General features: G+C 52.2%; 1 protein-coding gene and 1 pseudogene across 2 annotated transcripts; both read left to right on the plus strand.

Annotated features, from left to right (window-relative positions):
* The first annotated feature begins 970 nt into the window (after positions 1 to 970).
* CFAP107 (cilia and flagella associated protein 107) lies at positions 971 to 9,015 on the plus strand. 2 transcript variants are annotated; one of them, XM_036443179.2, is made up of 4 exons: positions 971 to 1,512; positions 3,267 to 3,380; positions 6,866 to 7,043; positions 8,625 to 9,015. In XM_036443179.2, exons 1-4 carry the CDS (start codon positions 1,399 to 1,401, stop codon positions 8,804 to 8,806), a joined length of 588 nt encoding a protein of 195 aa, XP_036299072.1. In that variant the 5' UTR covers positions 971 to 1,398; the 3' UTR covers positions 8,807 to 9,015. The 2 variants fall into 2 exon arrangements, with proteins under 2 accessions (XP_036299072.1, XP_045439394.1); XM_045583438.1 differs by lacking the exon at positions 3,267 to 3,380.
* Positions 9,016 to 14,450: 5,435 nt separating this feature from the next.
* Positions 14,451 to 19,066, plus strand: LOC118721885 (annotated as a pseudogene).
* Positions 19,067 to 19,362: the final 296 nt, after the last annotated feature.

A 19,362-nucleotide genomic window follows, 5' to 3' on the forward strand; every position in this document is an offset into this window, starting at 1 on the left:
GCCTGTGCATGTAGCCCCAAAATGGCTGGTGGCATTCTGAGACCCTGGGTGCTCTGGGCCTATGCACTTGGTGCTGGCACAAGTGTAATCGGTCACCCGCCCCAGGCCGCTCAGTGCCTGCCATCTTTGCATACTCACTTCTCATTGGCTGGTGGATGTCACAAAGTGATGGTCAATTTTCATCTTTCTCTTTTATTAGTGTAGATATTAATATTTACATAGTATTATATTTCCAATGATGATATAATGGAATAACCATTGATATTTTTCCATTTTTAAAAAAATTAAATTTATTAGGATGACATCTATATATATAAAAGCCTAAGTGACTGTTACAACTGGTCGACCAAATGACTAGTTGACTGGTCAATGTGCATTGACCACCAAGGGGAAGATGCTCAGTGCAGGAGCTGCCTCCTGGTGGTCAGTTTGCTCCCACAGGCAACCTCCCACAATCCTCCTATGCCCCCTCCCCCAACCCCCACCCCTGGCCTGGCCAGCCCTGATCAGCCCCAATTGCCAGCCAGGCCAAGGGACCCCACCCGCGCATGAATTCATGCACCGAGCCTCTAGTTTGTTAGAAAGATTATATATATCTCAAGTGTACAGTTCTTTTTTTTTTTAATATGCTTTTAAAAATATATATTTTATTGATTTTGTACAGAGAGGAAGGGAGAGAGATAGAGAGTTAGAAACATTGATGAGAGAGAGTCATCGATCAGCTGCCTCTTGCACACCCCCTACTGGGGATATGCCCGCAACCAAGGTACATGCCCTTGACCAGAATCGAACCCTGGGTCCCTTCAGTCCCCAAGCCGACGCTCTATCCATTGAGCCAAACCGGTTTCGGCTCAAGTGTACAGTTCTATGCTACATCATCTGTATTGTGTGTCCACCATTCATACTAAGATCTTATTTGACCTTTTCTTTAAAAAAAAAAATAGATCTTTATTGATTTCAGAGAGGAAGGGAGAGAGATATAGAAACATCAATGATGAGAGAGAATCATGAATCAGTTGCCTGTTGCACACCCCCTACTGAGGATCAAGCCAAACACCCTGGCATATGCCTCACCTGGAATTCAAGTGACCTTGTGGTTCATGGGTTGATTGATGCTCAGGCCCTGAGCCACACCAGCCAGAACAGGAGACTATTTATACTCAGTCTATCACCATGGTGACAGTCAACAATACGGAATCCAAGATCAAGTGACCTCTCCCTGGAAGCTGAAAGTGGACTCTCAAGCCCTTTTATCCTGTCACCTACAACTCACTCAGAAGGGTGTCAGAGAAGAAGAAAAAACATAAAGGCACCCCAAACTCAGCAACTTCATTATATCCCCACTCCTGAACCCTTAAAACGGTGTCAAGTCAAGGAGACCTGGGGTGAATCCTTACCATGCAGTTTTCAAATGCAGTAAGTCCACAGTCAGTGTATACTCCAAGCTGGAAGGTCGAGAGCAAGTATTCAACCAGAGTGCTCACCGGAAACTGGGTGGAAGAGAGGAGGAAGGTAAGGAAAGAGAGAGGGTGGACAGAGGGCTCAGAGGGGAGGTCTGGCAGGGAGAGGTAGGAGTGCAGTCATTACTGTATTCAAATTAAGGGCTATTTATGGTTGCCTCTTAAGAATATGGCCTGAGGGTGTCTGTGTGTGCTACACTGGAGAGTTATCTTCAAGCCATCATCAAGGTCCCCCCCTCCCCCTGGTATTTTGAAAATGCCATGGCAGATGATGTGTCAATATAGTTGTGCTTCACAGAAGTCTTTGCAGTGGGGTGTTTCTAGGCATCTGATGTTTCCTGTTCCTAATTCCTTTACACCTTGATTTGAAGAATCTCTGCTCTTCCTGGCCTGGCCCTTATCAGAACTGTAGCTGCCGAGGCAGGCTGGACATCCCTGCCATGATGTCTGGGAGGAGCTTCTGTTTTCTGGCACCTGTTCCACAACCTTGCCCTTCCTGTGCATTTCAGGGTGTTTTTTTGTTTGTTTGTTTTGTTTTTAAGTCCTAAAAGAAACCGTTGGCACTAAATATATTTTTATTGATTTCAGAGAGGGAGAGAGAGAGAAAGAGAGAGAGAGAGAGAGAGATAGAGAGAGAGAGAGAGGACAACGATGAGAAAGAATCATTGATTGGCTGTCTGCTGCATGCCCCCAACTGGGGATGGAGGCCGAAACCTGGGCATGTGCCTGTGATTGGAATCAAACCCTTTGGTCCTCAAGCTGACACACTATCCACTGAGCCTAACTGGCTAGAACCACATTTCAATTTTTACTTTCAAAACAGAACAAATGGGTTCATGGTATTTCCATGTACTTGAAAGGCCATTACAAAAGATGGTAGTTTGCCTGAATTGACCTATTTAAAGTTGAGTATCTTCATTTTTGGCAATCGGGACTATGAGCCACTATGCTAAGTGAAAGAAGCCAGTCACAGAGCCCAAATACTGTATGATTGCACTTACATGTGGTACCTTGAGTAGTCAAGTCCATAGAGATGGAAAGTAGAAGATAGTGGGTACCACGGGGTGAGGGGGGGGTGCAGAGGGACTTGTTGAATGGAGACAGAGTTTCAGTTTGAAGTGATGAAGAAGTTCTGGAAATGGATGGTGGTGATGGGTAATTGCACAATAATGTGAATGTACTTGATGCCACTGAAGTGTACACTTAAAAATAATTAAGATAGTAAATTTCATTATGTATATTTTACCATAATGAATTTTAAAAATATAAACCAGAAAACATAATAGCCCGGCCAGCGTGGCTCCATAGTTGAGTGTCAACCCATGAACCAGGAGGTCTTGGTTCGATTCCAGGTCAGGGCACATGCCCAGTTGTGGGCTCGGTCCCCAGTGTGGGACGTGCAGGAGGCAGCCCATCGATAAGTCCCCCTCATCAATGATGCTTCTGTGCCTCTCTCCTTCTTCCTTCCTCTCTGAAACCAATAAAAATTATTTGTTAAAGAAGATAAAATAGCACGGGAGAAAAGAATGAGTTGGAAAGACTGAGAACAAAGAAGAAAAGGAAAGGGAGGAGGCAAGCAGAGAGAAGACCAGGGAGGGAGGAGGTGAGAGAGCGAACAGATGTGGACCATGAGAAGTGTCAGGTGACACCTGAGTGGTGGAGTGCACACCCCTTTCCCAATCCTGGTAGGACAGGGACAAAAGCCAGGGTTATGAAGGACGCCCTGGAGTCCTACTGTACCACTTCTCTGGCCCAGGAGGTGAGGGGTCGCAGCAGAAGTTGTCTTGAATATGTAATCTTTTCCAGTTCATCAGAACCACTGAGAAGACACCCCAGAGCTCCTACAGTCAAGAGTACATTCCTTTCCCCGGCCACACACCCGACCAGATCTCCAGGTGGTATGGGAAGAGGAGAATCGAGGTAAGAGGGAGTGGGGAGTCCATGTTCAGGCTGGGCCCCTCCCCAAGGCTCAGAAGACCCCGCCAGCCCAGTTCCCTCCTGGGGACAAAGGACTAGGCTCATCAGGACCCTCCCCAGCCCCTCGGCTGCCGGCGGCACTAACCTTTATGTCCTGAGGAGCGGAGATCCATCCAATCCATCCCCACGCTGGGTCCCAGCACTTCTCTGGACCATTTCCCCATTCCTCCCCATGTCTCCAGCAGGACACCGGCGAAGGATGGAGCAAAGAAACAGACAAACATGGCTAATACTGAGTTCAGGTGACTACAGTGAGGAGGACAGCGTTGTGTGTCATCTCGGCTCCAGCTTCCTGTTCTTTGTGTAAAAAGTCAATGACCATTCAGCACCCTCTCACTCACTGGGTGTCTGTGGTATGTCGTGTTCCAAGCCTGCGGAGCGGGGAGCAGGGAACTGTACCCTCAAGTCACCCCTTTCCCATCACCCCTCCCCCACCCTACACCTGCCTGAATGTGGGGCGGGCAAGAGGCACAGACTAGGGGTGGACATCTGTCAGATGGGGTGCATTTTTAAAATATATATATATTTTATTGAGATTTTTACAGAGAGGAAGGGAGAGGGATAGAGAGAAACATGGATGAGAAACATCGATCAGCTGCCTCCTGCACGCCCCCTACTGGGGGTGTGCCCGCAACCAACGTACATGCCCTTCACCGGAATCGAACCTGGGACCTTTCAGTCTGCAGGCTGATGCTCTATCCACTGAGCCAAACCGGGAAGGGCTGGGGTGCATTTTGAAGCTGGAAGAGATTGCTGAGCTCAGCACCCTCATTTTCCCATAAAAGGTGCTAGGGTAGCGAGCGTCTTATCTGATGCTGTGTAGGTGGTTGGCAAGGGACCACGTAGGTGGCTGCCCTGAGAGAGAAGCTGGAGTGTTCTGAGAGTGACCTTCATCACTGGCTGGAGTTGTCTTCTGCCTTGGGGACCCGTGTCAGGATGAAGGGCACCGGAGTCTCAGCTCTGTGCTGGCACCCGGGCCGTGCTGACACCCTCAGACCACGCCACTGCTCCCGGCTGCCCCCGTTACTGTTAGCGTGCCCGGGGGACACGCAACTGCATCTCAGAACCCACCCGCTGGGGCTCCAGTCCCCAACCACCAGTGTACACAAGGCACTTAGTCTCGTCCTCCGTGCCCACGCCGTGCCCTTTCTTAAAGACCTCTGGACCCATTGCAAACCCCGAGAAAGGGCTAACCACACAGACGTACAGACCAGTCCCCCTTCTCCAACACACATGCTACATAGAGCTCAAGTGACCACTCCTCGTCCTGTGCCTCCTGCCCTGCCCGGCATTCAGGCAGGTGAGGGGTGATGGGAAGGGGGTGACCTGAGGGTACAGTTCCCTGCTCCCCACTCCACAGGCCTCGAACACGACATACCACAGACACCCAGCGAGTGAGAGGGTGCTGAATGGCCATTGACTTTTCACACAGAAGAACAGCTGGGGCTGAGATGACACACAACGCTACACAGAGCTTGTTCCCACGGACTCTGACCGGCCTGTTCCTGTGGCGGCTTCCACGCCATCAGTTCTTCCTTGTGCTTCGTTCGGCACCACCTCCTCCCCCAGGACCAGTCCCTTCCCATCTCCCATCCCAGCTCTTCTTCCCCCTTCTCAGGAAATGCTTCTGGTGCTTCAAGTTGAGGTTATGAGGTCCCCAGGGAGGGCGCCCTTCTGGAGCTTCTCTCCCAGGAAGGCGTATGAATCCGTTTCCATTGTTTCCATCTGATGATGCTTTGCTACCACAGGGCCTTGCTAATCCAGAGAGCTGCCCTCCCAGGGCAGGCTAATTTCTGGAGATAGTGAACAGCTGGCTAGCATCGTGCCTTTCAGATGCAACCCAACACTCCAGAGCCCACCCCCACCCACCCCCCTTTATCCGAACTCGCTCTCCAACACGGTATCTCCCCATCCAAGGACAGATGCCCCCAACCAGAGGCACTCCCGGAGCCCAGAGCCATCTGAAATTATTCAAACTATGCAATCTTAAACAAACAAACAAACAAACAAACAAACAACCTATGTCAGTGGTTAGCAAACTGCTGCTCACGAGCCAAGTGCGGCTCTTTGGCCCCTTGAGTGTGACTCTTCCACAAAATACCACGGCCTGGACGGGTCTATTTTGAAGAAGTGGCGTTAGAAGAAGTTTAAAAAAGTTGGCTCTCAGAAGAAAGTTTGCTGACCACTGGCCTATGCAATCCTGAACTTCTGAAACTTGCCTGCCCTGCCTGGCCCATTCTCTGGGCCATCTCTCTCTTCTCCTGCCGCTGACCGACCTTGCTGCTTTGCGGGGTGGCCCTGTGTGGCATGGCGTGCCTCTCCTTTGGGGGCCTGTAAGCTCTTCTCTCAAAGGCAGCTGTCTCGATGTCTGTCACCTTACCTGCCCTACCTGTCTGAGGACAAAAGTCCTGGGAATGTAATCAAGACAGCAGGGCCGAGCCCCAAACCCAGAGGAACAGCATGAAAACCCTGGGGCGGAGGGGGAGGGTGCTCTCTCTCCTTTCCTCCTCTGGGCCGATGGGAACCTCTTCGGCTCGCCTTCCCTGGTGTTGGAAACGCTCTGGGCGCCTGGCGATGGAGACCTTGGGAACCCCGGCTCCCCGTCCGTGCCCATCCCCCTGCCTCCCTCTGGCATTGTGATCTGACTTATTTATGGAACCACAACTTGAAATATTGGGTACAGCCAGCATTTCCAGACCAGAGCAGACACAGGCCTCCCTGTCTGCCCCAGACAAGAGGACGGGCGTGAAAATCAGCATTATCCTCCCCGTAAATCAGCCCAGCCCCCCAGGACCCCAAGAGGATTTTCTTAGGAAAAGCGCCGTTTCAGGCAAACGTCCCAGGGCAAGGAGAACTGGCTTTCTTCCCCCTGTGAATTACTCCCCACCAAAGCGACCCGCCCCAGGTGTCCGGCTGTAAATCCCTGCAGGAAGCCGTGCATGGGGCGTCTCTGCCTCTTCCCATAGTAACGGATGGAAACACAGGGTGCATGTGCCAGGCCCCGGCCCCTTCTTTGGAAACGGGCACTCACTCGGTGGATGATGAGACTCGAGACAAACCACAGGGTCTGACTGCAGCTCCCAGGGGCAGGCGGCCAGATGGCGGTGGCTCTTCCTAGTCATAGGCGTCCTGACTTTCACACCAATGTGTCCCCGGAGCCCACATGCTTGGCCCAGGCTGGGGACCACGCCTACGGAGAGCTCACGGCTAGAGCTGAGACGGGTGTTTGAAGGTGAGCTTATGGGGTCAGGGCAGACCAGTGTGTTTCCTGTTCGGCGGCCCCGAGAGCCCACGCAGCCACACTTGCCGGCGCCCCTGGCCATCAGCTCCACGGGCCGCCACGGCGGGCGACTCTGCCTCCGTCCACGGCCACGGGCAGGTGAGGCCTCGCTCCCTCGGTCACAGGCCCGCCGTGTCTGTCCTTCCAGGGACTCCCGTACAAACACCTGATCACCCACCACCAGGAGCCCTCGCACTACCACCTGATCAGCACGTACGACGACCATTACAACCGGCACAATTATAACCCGGGCCTGCCCGTGCACCGCACCTGGAACAGACACAAGTTGCTGTGGCTCCCGGAGAAAAACGACTGCCCCCTCCTGGGTATTTGTATAATTCGGATCCCCCCCCTGTGATGGGGTCCCCACCTGCCCAGGACTCAGGTGTGCCGGGCTCACGCAGAAAGACCCGCACGGGGGACCCAGACTCCAGGACAGCATTAGAATGAGATGATGGGCGGGGGTGGGGGGGAAAGGAAGGTGGGGGGGAGAAGTCCTATTTGCCCCCGGGGCTGCCACCTGCCTCTTCCCCTTCTTCTTCTTCTTCCTTTCTTTCTAATATATTTTTATTGATTTCAGAGAGGAAGGGAGAGAGAGAGAAACATTGATGAGAGAGAATCATCGATCAGCTAACTCTTGCTTGCACCCTACTGGGGATCGAGCCACAACCCAGGCCTGTGCCCTGATCGGGAATTGAACCGTGACCTCCTGGTTCATAGGTCAATGCTCAACCACTGAGCCACACCGGCCGGGCACACTTCATAAACAGTACCATGTCCGGGTGCCAGCGTGTGGCAGCATCTGGAGACACAGCCATGACAAACAGGGAGGGACTCCTGCCCTCAGGGACTTGACATTCCAGCCAGCAGAGAGCTAAGACACCTCGAGGGAAAAGGAGAGTGAATGAGCTAGTAAAGGAGATAACTTTGGACAGGATAGGTGCTCTGAAGAAAAGAAGATGGGTCAAGATAGAGAGTGAGGCAGGTCTCCGTGGACCTCCTCTGGGTGGGTGATGAGGGAGAGAGAGGCTGTCCCAGGAGATGATTGAATTGAGGAGGGAGCCTGTGGGGATTAAGGGGAAGAGTATTCCAGGGTGAGGGTAGCTGGTGACAAAGATGCAAGACAGGAGGAGAGGACGACCACAGGGACCCATGGGCCACAGTAGGTATGGGTTTCGTCCTCCTTACATTCCCAAGACTCTGGAGGAATTTGCATAGGAGACTGCCCAGCTCTGATCTACCCCGGCCCTTGGCATCCACCCCTTTGCAGTGCAACCCTCCTATGCAAAGGGACCCTGAGGATATTTTTCCATTGATTTTTTTTTTTTTAAGAGCGAGAGAGTGGAAGAGAGAGGGAAAGACAGAGAAATATCGATGTGAGAGAACCACATGGATTGGTTGCCTCCTGCCCATGCCCCGACCAGGGCCCAGGCCGGAGAGGAGTGCCCTTGATCAGAACTGAACCTGAAGACTCTATCCACTGAGCCAGACCGGCTGGGTATGATCTGTCTCTTTGGGAGGGGTTTCTTCATCTCACAAGCCCAGCAGCTCCCGTCCCCCAGGGGTGGGATAGTTACAGAAGAGCAGGCAGGGCCGCCCTGAGCCAGGCCCAGGGCAGAGTTTTCTGAAGCCTCCAGCAGTTCGGGTCCCTCCTGAGTCTCAGGGAGCGGGCCCCCACCTGCGACTCCCGGGAAGGGGGTACTGGTGGAGCCTACATTCCCCTACAAGCCTCTTTCCCCTGCCCCCGCCCCAGTCTGGGCACTGCCAACTGAATCCCTGATCCCACAGCCTGGGAAGCCTCTATGTGTGTGTGTGTGTGTGTGTGTGTGTGTGTGTGTGTCCCCGCCAGCCTTGGGGCAGGCCCCATGCTCTGAGCCCTGCCCACCCAAACTCCGCTTCTCTTGCAGCTCCCCCTACAAACTACGGACTCTACGAGTGGCTGAGGCAGAGATGGCTCGCCCCCGAGGCCGGCCTGCGGAAGAGCACGTACACTCTGTCCTACCCCAGGCCGCTGCTGTGCGCCCTGTCCCGGCGGGAGCATGCCATCCCGGTCCCTCCGAAGCGCCTGCAGCCCGTCCCCCGCTTCTGAGAACCGTCCCCCCACCCACAGCGCACACCGAACCCACTGGAGACCTCCTGTGCGAGTGGACCTGCCGGAGGGCAGGCGGCTGCAGATTCACCCCGAGTTTTAAATGCAGCCCATTGAGGGGCCCTCGGAGTCATGGCCTGTGCTGTGGGGTCCCCCACGTCCTCCACACCCCCCCGCAGGTCCCTTCCTTGTCCAACCCACAATTAAAGCTCTTTACCCGCAGAGTGTCACGTGTGTGCAGAAGAGAGAACGTTAGGAGAAGGACCCTGGAGTTCCGCTCCCTCAGTTCACGGGAGGGGAAACTGGGGCCCAGAGAGGTCACGTGGCTCCTCCAAGGTCCCACCGCGTGGCGCATGCCTCCTGGGAGTCTGGTCCAAAGGGAGGAAGGAATCTGGCTCGGGGTGCATCTGGAAAAGCCCACGGAACAGTCAAACGGAGTGATGAGCTGGGCAGCAGGGGAGGCCCAGGGTGCCCGGCGCTGCCTGAGCAGGGGAGCACTGACCCCCAGGGCTCAGGGGAAGGGAAGGCGCCCGGGCACCCCCCTCCACCTCCCAATTCCCAGTGACAAATTGTGAGAAATGCTCACCTGTCTGAACTCAGATAACAGACCATGAGGCAGAAAGAAGTATGACAAAATTGAGACTTTAAAATATATATTATATATATTATTGATTTTTTACAGAGAGGAAGGGAGAGGGATAGAGAATTAGAAACATAGATGAGAGAGAAACATGGATCAGCTGCCTCCTGCACGCCCCCCACTGAAGATGTGCCCACAGCCAAGGTACATGCCCTTGACCTGAATCAAACCTGGAACCTTTCAGTCCGCAGGCCAATGCTGTATTCACTGAGCCAAACCGGTTTCTGCAAAAGCGAGATTTTTAATGCGTTCTGGGGAGTGGCTCTTTCCGGTTGCACAAACACACCTGGAGTAGGACCACAGCCTGTTTATACTCCTAGGGGTGTGCCTCTTACGTCGCCTGGGTCTTCTCTCTCCCATTGGGCCAGAAGAAAAATTGGGCTGAGGCCTTTTCTGGTTGCCTCCCCTTCTTCCCCTCCCTCCCCTCCCCCTGTGTAGCTGAGGCAGCACCTTGGGGGTTTCCACTGCGAAGCTGGCCAGTCCACAGTTCTTTGCTCTTACGTCCTCTTCCCTCCTCCCTACGTTCTGTCAGCACAGGGGAATTCAGTAGCCATTTCCATTAAGAGCTGACTCTGCTGGAGATGGATCACAGGGCTCCTTCCTGCACACATGAACGGGATGCTGTCCTGGCTCGGGGACTGTATGGCGCGGGGCAGAGCCTCCTGAGGCACCTCCATCACTCATGTGGCGTCCACCTTGGGTTGAGGACAGCAGGTCCCTGATGTGCTTCCTCGGAGTGTGGGGATTGGACGTGGAGAGTCTTCCTGGGAATGGCCTTTCTCTGCCTCTGTCTCCACCCCAACGGTTTGCATTCTCTACTGTCAAGGCAGCACTGGGGATCCAGTTGGTGCTTATAATCCTGGGCTGGAAGAATGAGCCGTTGTCTGCTGGGAACTCCCCAAGGAACCCCTACTCTGCCACCCCCAGGACAGACACTCTCCTGCTCCAGTGTGAGCCTCCATCCAGCTGCTTCCGGTCAATGAAAAAAACGTGCAGCCCAGCAGACAATGTGAATAGGAGTTTCTGAAAGAGTATATTTGTGTCAAACAGAGGACACTTCCGGAAGCAAGATCGCCTCAGGCTGAGAAAAATGCTTCCCAGTTTCTGTTCTGCATTTAGATCTAAGGAGGGAACGTAAGGGAAGTTACTGGGAGGTGGGAGAATGCTGTGACTTAAGTAGATCTCTAACTGGATTACAAGATACTTAACCAGATCATGTCCTCTCTAGAGGGGTCTGAAAAAGAGGCATTTCAAAGGGGAGTTCAGCTAGATCTACAAAAACAGTGGAGAGAGGAACCTGCTATCGGCCTTGGGTGTGACTACCCACCACCACCTGTCTGGTTAGAAATTTATGATCAGATCACCCTATGAGGTTGCCTTCAGTTAGATTTATTTATTTATTTTAATTTCTTTATTGATTATGGTGTCACATAATTGTCCTCAACCCCCCATTCCCATCCCAAACCCTTCCCCATGTATTCCCCCACCCCTCTATTGTCCGTGACCACTGGTTAGGCTTATAGGCATGCGCACAAATCCTTTGGTTGATCTCTCCCCCTTACCCCCATCTTCCCCTACCTTCCCTCTGAGGTTTGACAGTCTGATTGATGCTTTTCTGTCTCCAGGTCTGTTTTTTGTTCATCAGTTTATGTTGTTCATTATTTCCCCTAGATGTGTGAGATCATGTGACATAAGATTTATTTTTTAAATATATATCTCAGGGGGAGAAAGAGATTGGGGAGAGAGAGAAAAATGGAAGAGAGAGAAACTTTGAACACACACTCTACTGGGGATGGAGCCCACAACCCAGGCATGCACCAGGATGGGTATTGAACCAGCGACCTCCCAGGGCAAGGAACAACACTCAACCAACTGAGCCACCACAGCCAGGGCACAGTTAGATTTATTGCAGAGCTCCCGTTATTGTTCCTTAAACCCCTGCCCCCAAGGTGGACCTCTGTCCCCAGACCCCAACCCCTTCTGATGCCTAAGACCCATACTCTCCCCAGAGCTCAGCTTCTCCCCTCTGACTCAGAGGCTGCTGACCTGCCTCAGCTCCCCCAGCCTCAGAGGGGAGTCAGCTCCAGCCTCTCCTCCTCCAGAACCTGCCAGCAGTGCCCGTCTCACATGCTCTGCCACTAAAACAAGCAAACAGCTAATAACTGTTGTTTCTTCTGCTTTGTAGGAAAATGAATAGAACTATGCTTTGAACATTTTCTTTCTTTCTTATAGTTTGGTCACTTGCTATCGCATTCTAGCAAGAAAAGGAAAAAAGGAAGAGAAAATAAACTGAGCTGTGGGGGACTGAGAGCTAGGACACGGCCTCCCTGGGAAGATCTCCACTGTTGGCAGCACCATCCCCCACAGGTGCCCCAGGAGGCTCTAACCTAGGGGTGTCAAACTCAATCAGAGAAGGGGCCAAAATCTAAAATCTAGCCTAAATCGCGGGCCGAATGGTTTACTGAACAGTCATAAACTGTCATTGTGATGGAAACGCAGCGGAGTGCAGTGATGACAGCGCCATGCGGGCCACATTGCAAGGCCTGGCGGGACGGATTTGGCCCGCGGGCCTTGTGTTTGACACATGTGCTCTAACCGTCACGCCTGCTCACAGAGGAGGAACAGGCCTCGGGAGGGACTGGCCCGAGGTCACACAGGGAGTGAGTCTCTGGGTTGGGATTTGTACCCAAGTAGTGTGCCCTGGGCATGCCCGCTGGGCCCTTCTACAAAATTGCCTCTCCCATTTTAGCCAGTTTGCCTCCGTGATAGAACGTCGGCCTGAGAACTGAAAGGCCCTATGTTCCATTCTGGTCAAGGGCTGAGGGCTCAATCCCCAGTGGGGGACTAGCAGGAGGCAGCCGATCCATGGTTCTCTCTCATCCTGGATGTTTCTATCTCTCTCTCTCCCTCTTCTTCTCTGAAATCAATAAAAATATATATTTAAAAAAACAACACATATGTGTTATTCCACCTCCATGTATTAAAATGTATACTTGTACAATGTTTAAAAACAAAACAAAACACAAACAAAAAACTGCCTCTCCCTTCCAGGGAAGGCCAGCAGAAGCCCAGCTCAGGTCCCTCTGGGCACATCTGGGTCTACTGTGCCCTTGGCTCAAGGGCCCGCAGGTGTGTGGCTGCAGGTGTTTTAACTGCAGACAAATTCCATGGTTCCCAGCGGAGGCAGCCTGGGTTGTGTTGTCCATTTCCAGGAGAGCTCAGCCACTGGCCTCAGCACTCACTCCGGTGCCTCCTGTCCTCACTCCAGAGTCTGTTCAGTGGCGCTGTCTTCTCCATGTGACTCAGAGTTCCCCAGAGTCAGGACATGGCACACACACTGGGTACTCAGGAGAGTCTGTGGGGTGAGTGACTGACAGGAGAAGGATGGGAGCCTAGAGGAAGGCTGTGGAGGCCAGGAACTCCATGTGGCAGCAATGGGAGTTCCTCCTCACACCGCCAAGGGCCACCTGTTCATTTGCAGATGTCTAATGACCCATGATTGCTGCCTGGCCTCACAGTGCCTCTGGTTCTGCACACCACAGGATGTCAGAGAATACAGAACGGGGATATTAGGGAACAGGCCTACTGAAGTGGGGACTTAGGGGAGTGGTGGTCATAAGGGAGATCATTGGTGGTGTGGGGAAGTGAAGTGGTCTCATGAGGGCAGGAATGGGGCCAAGGGAGACACAGTGTAGAGGAGGAAGGCACTTGGTATCCAAGAAGGGTTCTCTGGGGAAGAACCTCTTCCCTTTGATAAACATCACCCAGTGGCAGCTGCCATGCTGTTGGCAGGGATACATTCTATTGGCCTCTGTTTATTTCTGTCCCTGGCTCCAAAATCACAAAGCATGTGATTGGGCTTGGAAATGTCTAACTCCCAGGGCTTCCCCCTGCTCTCTCTGCTCCCATTCTTAGATTTAAGTTTCTCCATCCAGTTTGCTGAGCTAATCCCATCTTCCCCAGAGCAGATCTACCCTTTTCCTCCTGGGTGGGACAGAAGATGGAATCTCTCCCTTTGCCCTCTAGGATGGCACTGCCTCCCCTCCAACTTGTCTCCTTTTGTTATTTTTATTATTTTTATAATTTTAGAGCGTCAAGGAGCAAGGGGCGGTGAGACGTACAGGAAGACCCGGGTATCAGGGCACTCAGAGGAGGGGAGCCCGCCGTGCAGCAAGGGCTTCCGAAGAGCGACCGTGGGGACAGAGCTGGCCGCGGACGCTGCCGTGGCGCCCGCGAGCGCCCCTCCTTTTGAATCCAGAATTCAGCCAGAGAAGACTCCTTCCATCTCCCTTCTTCCCAAGAAAACCCCTATCTTTTCCATGGCCCAGGGTAATTCACAGGGTCCCATTAGGAATGCTCAGTGCCACCCTGCCCAGCCCTGACTCCTGCCTTTCTTGCTGCTCCTGACCTCACCTCCCTCAGAGAAGCCTTGGGGTCTAGGACAGCCATAACCTCAGTCGCCCACCACTTGCTCCCTGAGGAGCTCATGATCTGCTATGTCACCTGCCATAAAATGGAACTTGATGCCTGGACACATTTCCTTTGTTCTCCTGGGGATGACACCAGTGTCTTCTCAAGGGTGTTTTAACTCTGCAATGTTCTGATAACTTTGATGTGCCCAAAGACCCCCAGCAACCATGCTTTCAGGTTTTGCTCTTTCCTATTTGACATCAGGAACCCATGACACCTTCACTGTCTCACACCCAGGATGACAACTATGGGCCATCAGTCAACCTCAGTCAGTGTCTGTGGAAGGGATCAATGAGCCAGGCCTTCACCCTGCCCTCCCTAACTTTCTCTCAATCCATTAATCAGAAGAGAGGCAATAATCGCATTTGGATTAAAGGTTGGAAACTGAGGGTTCTGATTGGATGTTAGCCTTTGAGAAAGTGTCTAAACACCAGGCACCAGAGGAGACATTCAGAATCCTCCATCTCTGCAGTCAGTGAAGTGGTTCTTACCAGGTCTGAGATCTGAGCCCCAGCCAACTTGGTCATAGCAGGTATGTTACCACCTTCAGGTAAGACAACCAGCCTCATGGTGGCAGGAAGCCTGACATGGAACAGAGAGTCTCCTGCCTCCCCCGCCCCCCCTCCTTTTTTTAAATTTTTGTTGATTTTTTACAGAGAGGAAGGGAGATAGATAGATAGTTAGAAACATCGATGTGAGAGAAACATCAGTCAACTGCCTCCTGCACACCCTCCACTGGGGATGTACACGCCCTTGACCGGAATAGAACCCAGGACCTTTCAGTCCGAAGGCTGACACTCTATCCACTGAGCCAAACTGGTTTTGGCTTCCCACATCCCCCCTTTTTTTTCTTTTTCTTTTTACAGAAAAACAGATTGAAGTCATTGATTTTGCCTCTTAGTGTAGTTTTGCCTAAATTTCAAACATTTGGATTTGTGCTTTGGTTTATTTATAAATGTGTAACCAAGCTGATTCCCTAACCCCACCACATGCCCAGAATGAAAATATCGTAACTGGTTTTATTTCTGGAAATTTTAAATATTCAGCTTGTATCCCTAGTGTGGTCTAAAAATTTCCCCCCCAAAAAGTGGGGGTCAGCTTTCAGGCCCTTTGCACCCACTTCCCAGGCAGACTGGAATGAGAGATGTGGGTGCTTCTGAGATGCTTGTCCTGGGGCCTGCAGGGGAGCTATGGCTCTGAGGTCACCTAGCCCAGAATGGGACTCTAAGCAGAGGCTCACATCATTGCCAGGCAGTGGCTTTGGCCCTGAGTTGATTCCTGTGAAAATGGGGAGTCAGAGGATGGGGCTCAAAGGCTTGGCCTGACAAGGACGCCTTGTTCCCTGGACTTTTCCACAGGATTCCTTTGGAGCACCTTGAGGATGAGCATCAGGAGCCCACCCACACTCCTGCAGCTGGCAGCAGAGAGCCTGCTGAGGGACCAGGCCTTGGCCATCGCAGCTCTGGAGTACCTGCCCGCTGAGCTCTTCCCGCCTCTGTTCATCCAGGCCTACCATAGTAGATGCCACCAGGTCCTGAAGGCGATGGCACAAGCCTGGCCCTTCACTGTCCTCCCTCTGGGCTGTCTGCCAGACCTGTCACTGGATGAGGTCTTCAAAGCCGTGTTGGATGGGGTTGACGTTGTGCTTGCCCCGGAGGTTCGCCCCAGGTAAGGCTGCTCCAGATGCCTGGTAGGGTCCTGGGCATCCTGGAGACAGCGGGCATCAGGGCGTGTAGGAGGGCCTAAGGGGAACCCGAGGTTTCTGATGTTGCCAGTGAGGGTAGGGAGCCCTGGCACACTGCTGAGCTCAGTGGGGAGTGAAGAACTGCCTATTGGACAGAGGCACCTGCAAAACGTTCCTTGCCTCTTCCCAGTGGTAGTCACAGGTACGGGAAGTGCAGACCAGGAGGGGTGGATGGAGATGAGCAAAGCAAAACAGAAGGGAGAGGAGGGTAAGGGAGAAGCTGACCTTGGGGTTCAAAGTAGAAGCTCATGGTTGGGGTGGAGTCTGATAGTTGCCTCAACTCATATGCTCAGTCTCATTCTTCCCTGCCCTCATTCTGTTCTTTTTATTTATTTTTTTCAATTTTTTAAAAATATATATGTTATTGATTTTTTACAGAGAGGAAGGGAGAGAGATAGTTAGAAACATCAATGAGAGTCATCGATCAGCTGCCTCTTGCATACCCCCTACTGGGGATGTGCCCACAGCCAAGGTACATGCCCTTAACCTGAATCGAACCCGGGACCCTTCAGTCCACATGCTGACAGTCCATCCACTGGGCAAAACCAGTTTCGGTCTCTTTCTTTTCTTTTCTTTCTTTTCTTTCTTTTCTTTTCTTTTCTTTTCTTTTCTTTTCTCTTCTTCTTCTCTTCTCTTCTCTTCTCTTCTCTTCTCTTCCCTTCTCTTCTCTTCTCTTCCCTTCCCTTCCCTTCCCTTCCCTTCCCTTCCCTTCCCTTTCTTTCTTTCTTTCTTTCTTTCTTTCTTTCTTTCTTTCTTTCTTTCTTTCTTTCTTTCTTTTTTAATAGTTTTTAATTGATTTCAGAGAGAAAGAGATAGAAACACCAATGATGAGAGTGAATCATTGATCAGCTGCCTCCCTCCAAAGCTCTCCTCCACACTGGCATTCCTCCTATAAGCCAGGAATATGTTCTGATTGGGAGGCAAATCATGACCTTCTGGTTCATAGTGAGGTGCTCAACTACTGAGAACACTGTCCATAAAGCCAATGCCCTGCTGACCTGAGAGAATCTCCAATAATGGCCCGCTTTCCCCACAGGAGATGCAAACTGCGGGTGCTGGAATTAAGGAACCTGGGTGCAGACTTCTGGAGAATGTGGTGTGGAGACAGCACCCAGAAGCACTCACCAACAGGACCAGTGACTGTGCACAGATCCAGCCCCAACATGGAGCACCCCTTAGCTCCCGTGGAGGTGTTCCTAGACCTTAACTTCAGTGAAGGGGACAGGGAAGAGTTTCTCATGTACGTCATCCAATGGGCCCAGCAGAGGGAAGGGCTGGTACACCTGTGCTGCAAGACGCTGAGGATTGCTGCGGTGCCCTTCTACAGGGTGAGGAAGGTCCTGGATGTGGTGCAGCTGGACTGCATCCAGGAGGTGGAACTGAAGTGCACCTGGTACCTGCCCACCCTGGGGACATTTGCTCTTTACCTGGGGCAGATGAGGAACCTGCAGAAACTATCTCTCTCCCACATCCACATGTTGAATGAAGAGGTGGAGGAGGAGGAGGAGGAGCAGGAAGAAGAGGAGTGGGAGGACGATGAGTGGGACAAGGACCTGCAGGAGGAGGAGCAGCAATCCTTTTCCCAATTCCTCTCTCAGATGCTCAGGCTGCAGCACCTCAGGGAGCTCAACATGGATTCCCCCTCCTTCCTCCAAGGCCGTCTGGACCAGATGCTCAGGTGAGCTGTGTAACAGTGGACACAGTCCCTGAATGTGAAGAGAATGGTGTTATTAGGTGCTTTGGAGGGTGGCTTCCTGTGAGCACCTAAAGGAACATGTTTTAAAATCTGCCTGTCAGGATGGGTAACAGAACTGGCTCAATCAGGGACCCAGCGACCCTGGGTGTGTGACTTCTTCCTTTGGGACAGATGTCTAAGTGATGAGGCCTTAGGAAGAGGGGAGCAAGGATGAGAAGCCACATTGGATGGAATATTTCCAGACATAAACTCTGTGCCCTCCAGCCATGTGAATACAAGTGAGCCTGTCTCAGATTCCCCAGCTGTCAGAGGTGGCCCTGGGCACCACCCAGGAAGTCATTAGAGAAAGGAAAGACATGATTCCGCAGCAAAAGAGCGGGAGTGGAAAGGATTGCAGAGTGAGAGATGGCTGCAGTGATGTAGGAATGGAAGTCACCTCTGCAGAGTGGCCTTCCCAGAGGTTGCCGCAGGATCTTGCCCAAGTCTGCTCTATCGCTCTCTTACATCCTTACCTGAGGATATTTTTTCCCATTGATTTTTAGAGAGTGGAAGGGAGGAGAAGAGAGAGAGAAACATCTATTGTGAGAGTGAACCATGGATTGGTTGCCCTCTCTTCATGCCCCAATCAGGGCCAGGGATTTAGCCTGCAAATGAGGAGAATGTGCTTGAGTGATAATCAAAGCTCAGACATGTCAATCCAAAGGCCAACACTGTATCCACTGAGTCATTCCAGTTAGTGCCATGTTTGTTCTTTATGTATTACATGAGCGAGCCTCATGTGGCCCAGATGTCCAGTGCCTAGAGACAAGCAGTGGTCAGAAGGAAGCCTGGGTTGAAAGCACTCTTGGTTTTGTCTCCCAATCATAAGGTGCAGGGCTGGACATGGTCAGGCACTCTCAGCACATTCCCAGGGTTTTCTATACGTCCAGGCACCCTCCAGAGTGCTGAGCTGTGCTTGGCAGCTGAGGAACAAAAGCTCTGAAGATGTGGTGAACTTGACCCAGCCTAAAAGGAGACTGGGCGTCCTGGGTGTTTCCCTTCATGAGATTGTCAGGACAACCCTGGGCTTGGACAAATTCATCTTCTGCCCCTGGAGGAACCCCTCTACCAGATGCCCCCATCCTCAGGAACTAACTACTCTGTCTCTCCCCAGGTGCCTGCAGACCCCTTTGGACAAACTATCCATAACAAATTGCTGGCAGCTATTGCATTCAGACCTCACACACCTGTTCCAGTGCCCGGACCTCAGGCAGCTAAAGTCCCTATGTCTGTATTCTGCCAGCCTCGCTGATTTTAGTCCTGACCCCCTCCGAGCTCTGCTGGAGGCCGTGGCACCCACCCTCCAGGAGCTGCGCCTGGATAACTGTGCCATGGTGGACTCCCAAGTTGAGGCCATCCTGCCTATCCTGAGCCGCTGCCACCAGCTCAGGAAGTTCACCATCTCTAAGAACAACCTCTCCGCGGCCATGGTGGGGGAGCTGGTGCGCCATACAGCCGGGCTCTGCAATTTAGAGGTGGAGCTGTACCCCGTCCCCCTGGAGTGTTACACGACCCAGTGGGGGACTGTCAACCAAGGGAGACTGGCCCTGGTCCAGGCTGAGCTGACGGGGATCCTGAGGGAGTTAGGACAGAACAGGACTTTCTTTCTTGTCAACAAGTACTGTAATTATGTGTGACATTAGTAAAATTTATGACGTGGAGTTTTCATGACTTGTAGCTGTGCTCTGCCCGGTAATGACCCTGTTCAGTGGGAACCCTCAGCAAAAGCTTTGTTCTGGGCCCTTGGAAGCTCTAATCTAGAACCGGGGTGCATTATGCAGGGGACACCCACATTTCAGGTTCATGCTCACTGTGAATGGGGAAAGGAAGGGACCCAGCGTGGGTCTGCAATGATAAGGTCAACTGTTGGGGAGTTCATGGGACTTCAGGGGGCAAGGTCCTAGAATCAGAGACATGAATTGGATTTGCTTGTGGAGGGGGGGAGGGGTTTCGTGGCTGAGGTGCAG

This window comes from Pipistrellus kuhlii, unplaced genomic scaffold (genome assembly GCF_014108245.1).
Source record: "Pipistrellus kuhlii isolate mPipKuh1 unplaced genomic scaffold, mPipKuh1.p scaffold_m20_p_185, whole genome shotgun sequence".
Classification (NCBI taxonomy): Eukaryota; Metazoa; Chordata; class Mammalia; order Chiroptera; family Vespertilionidae; genus Pipistrellus; species Pipistrellus kuhlii.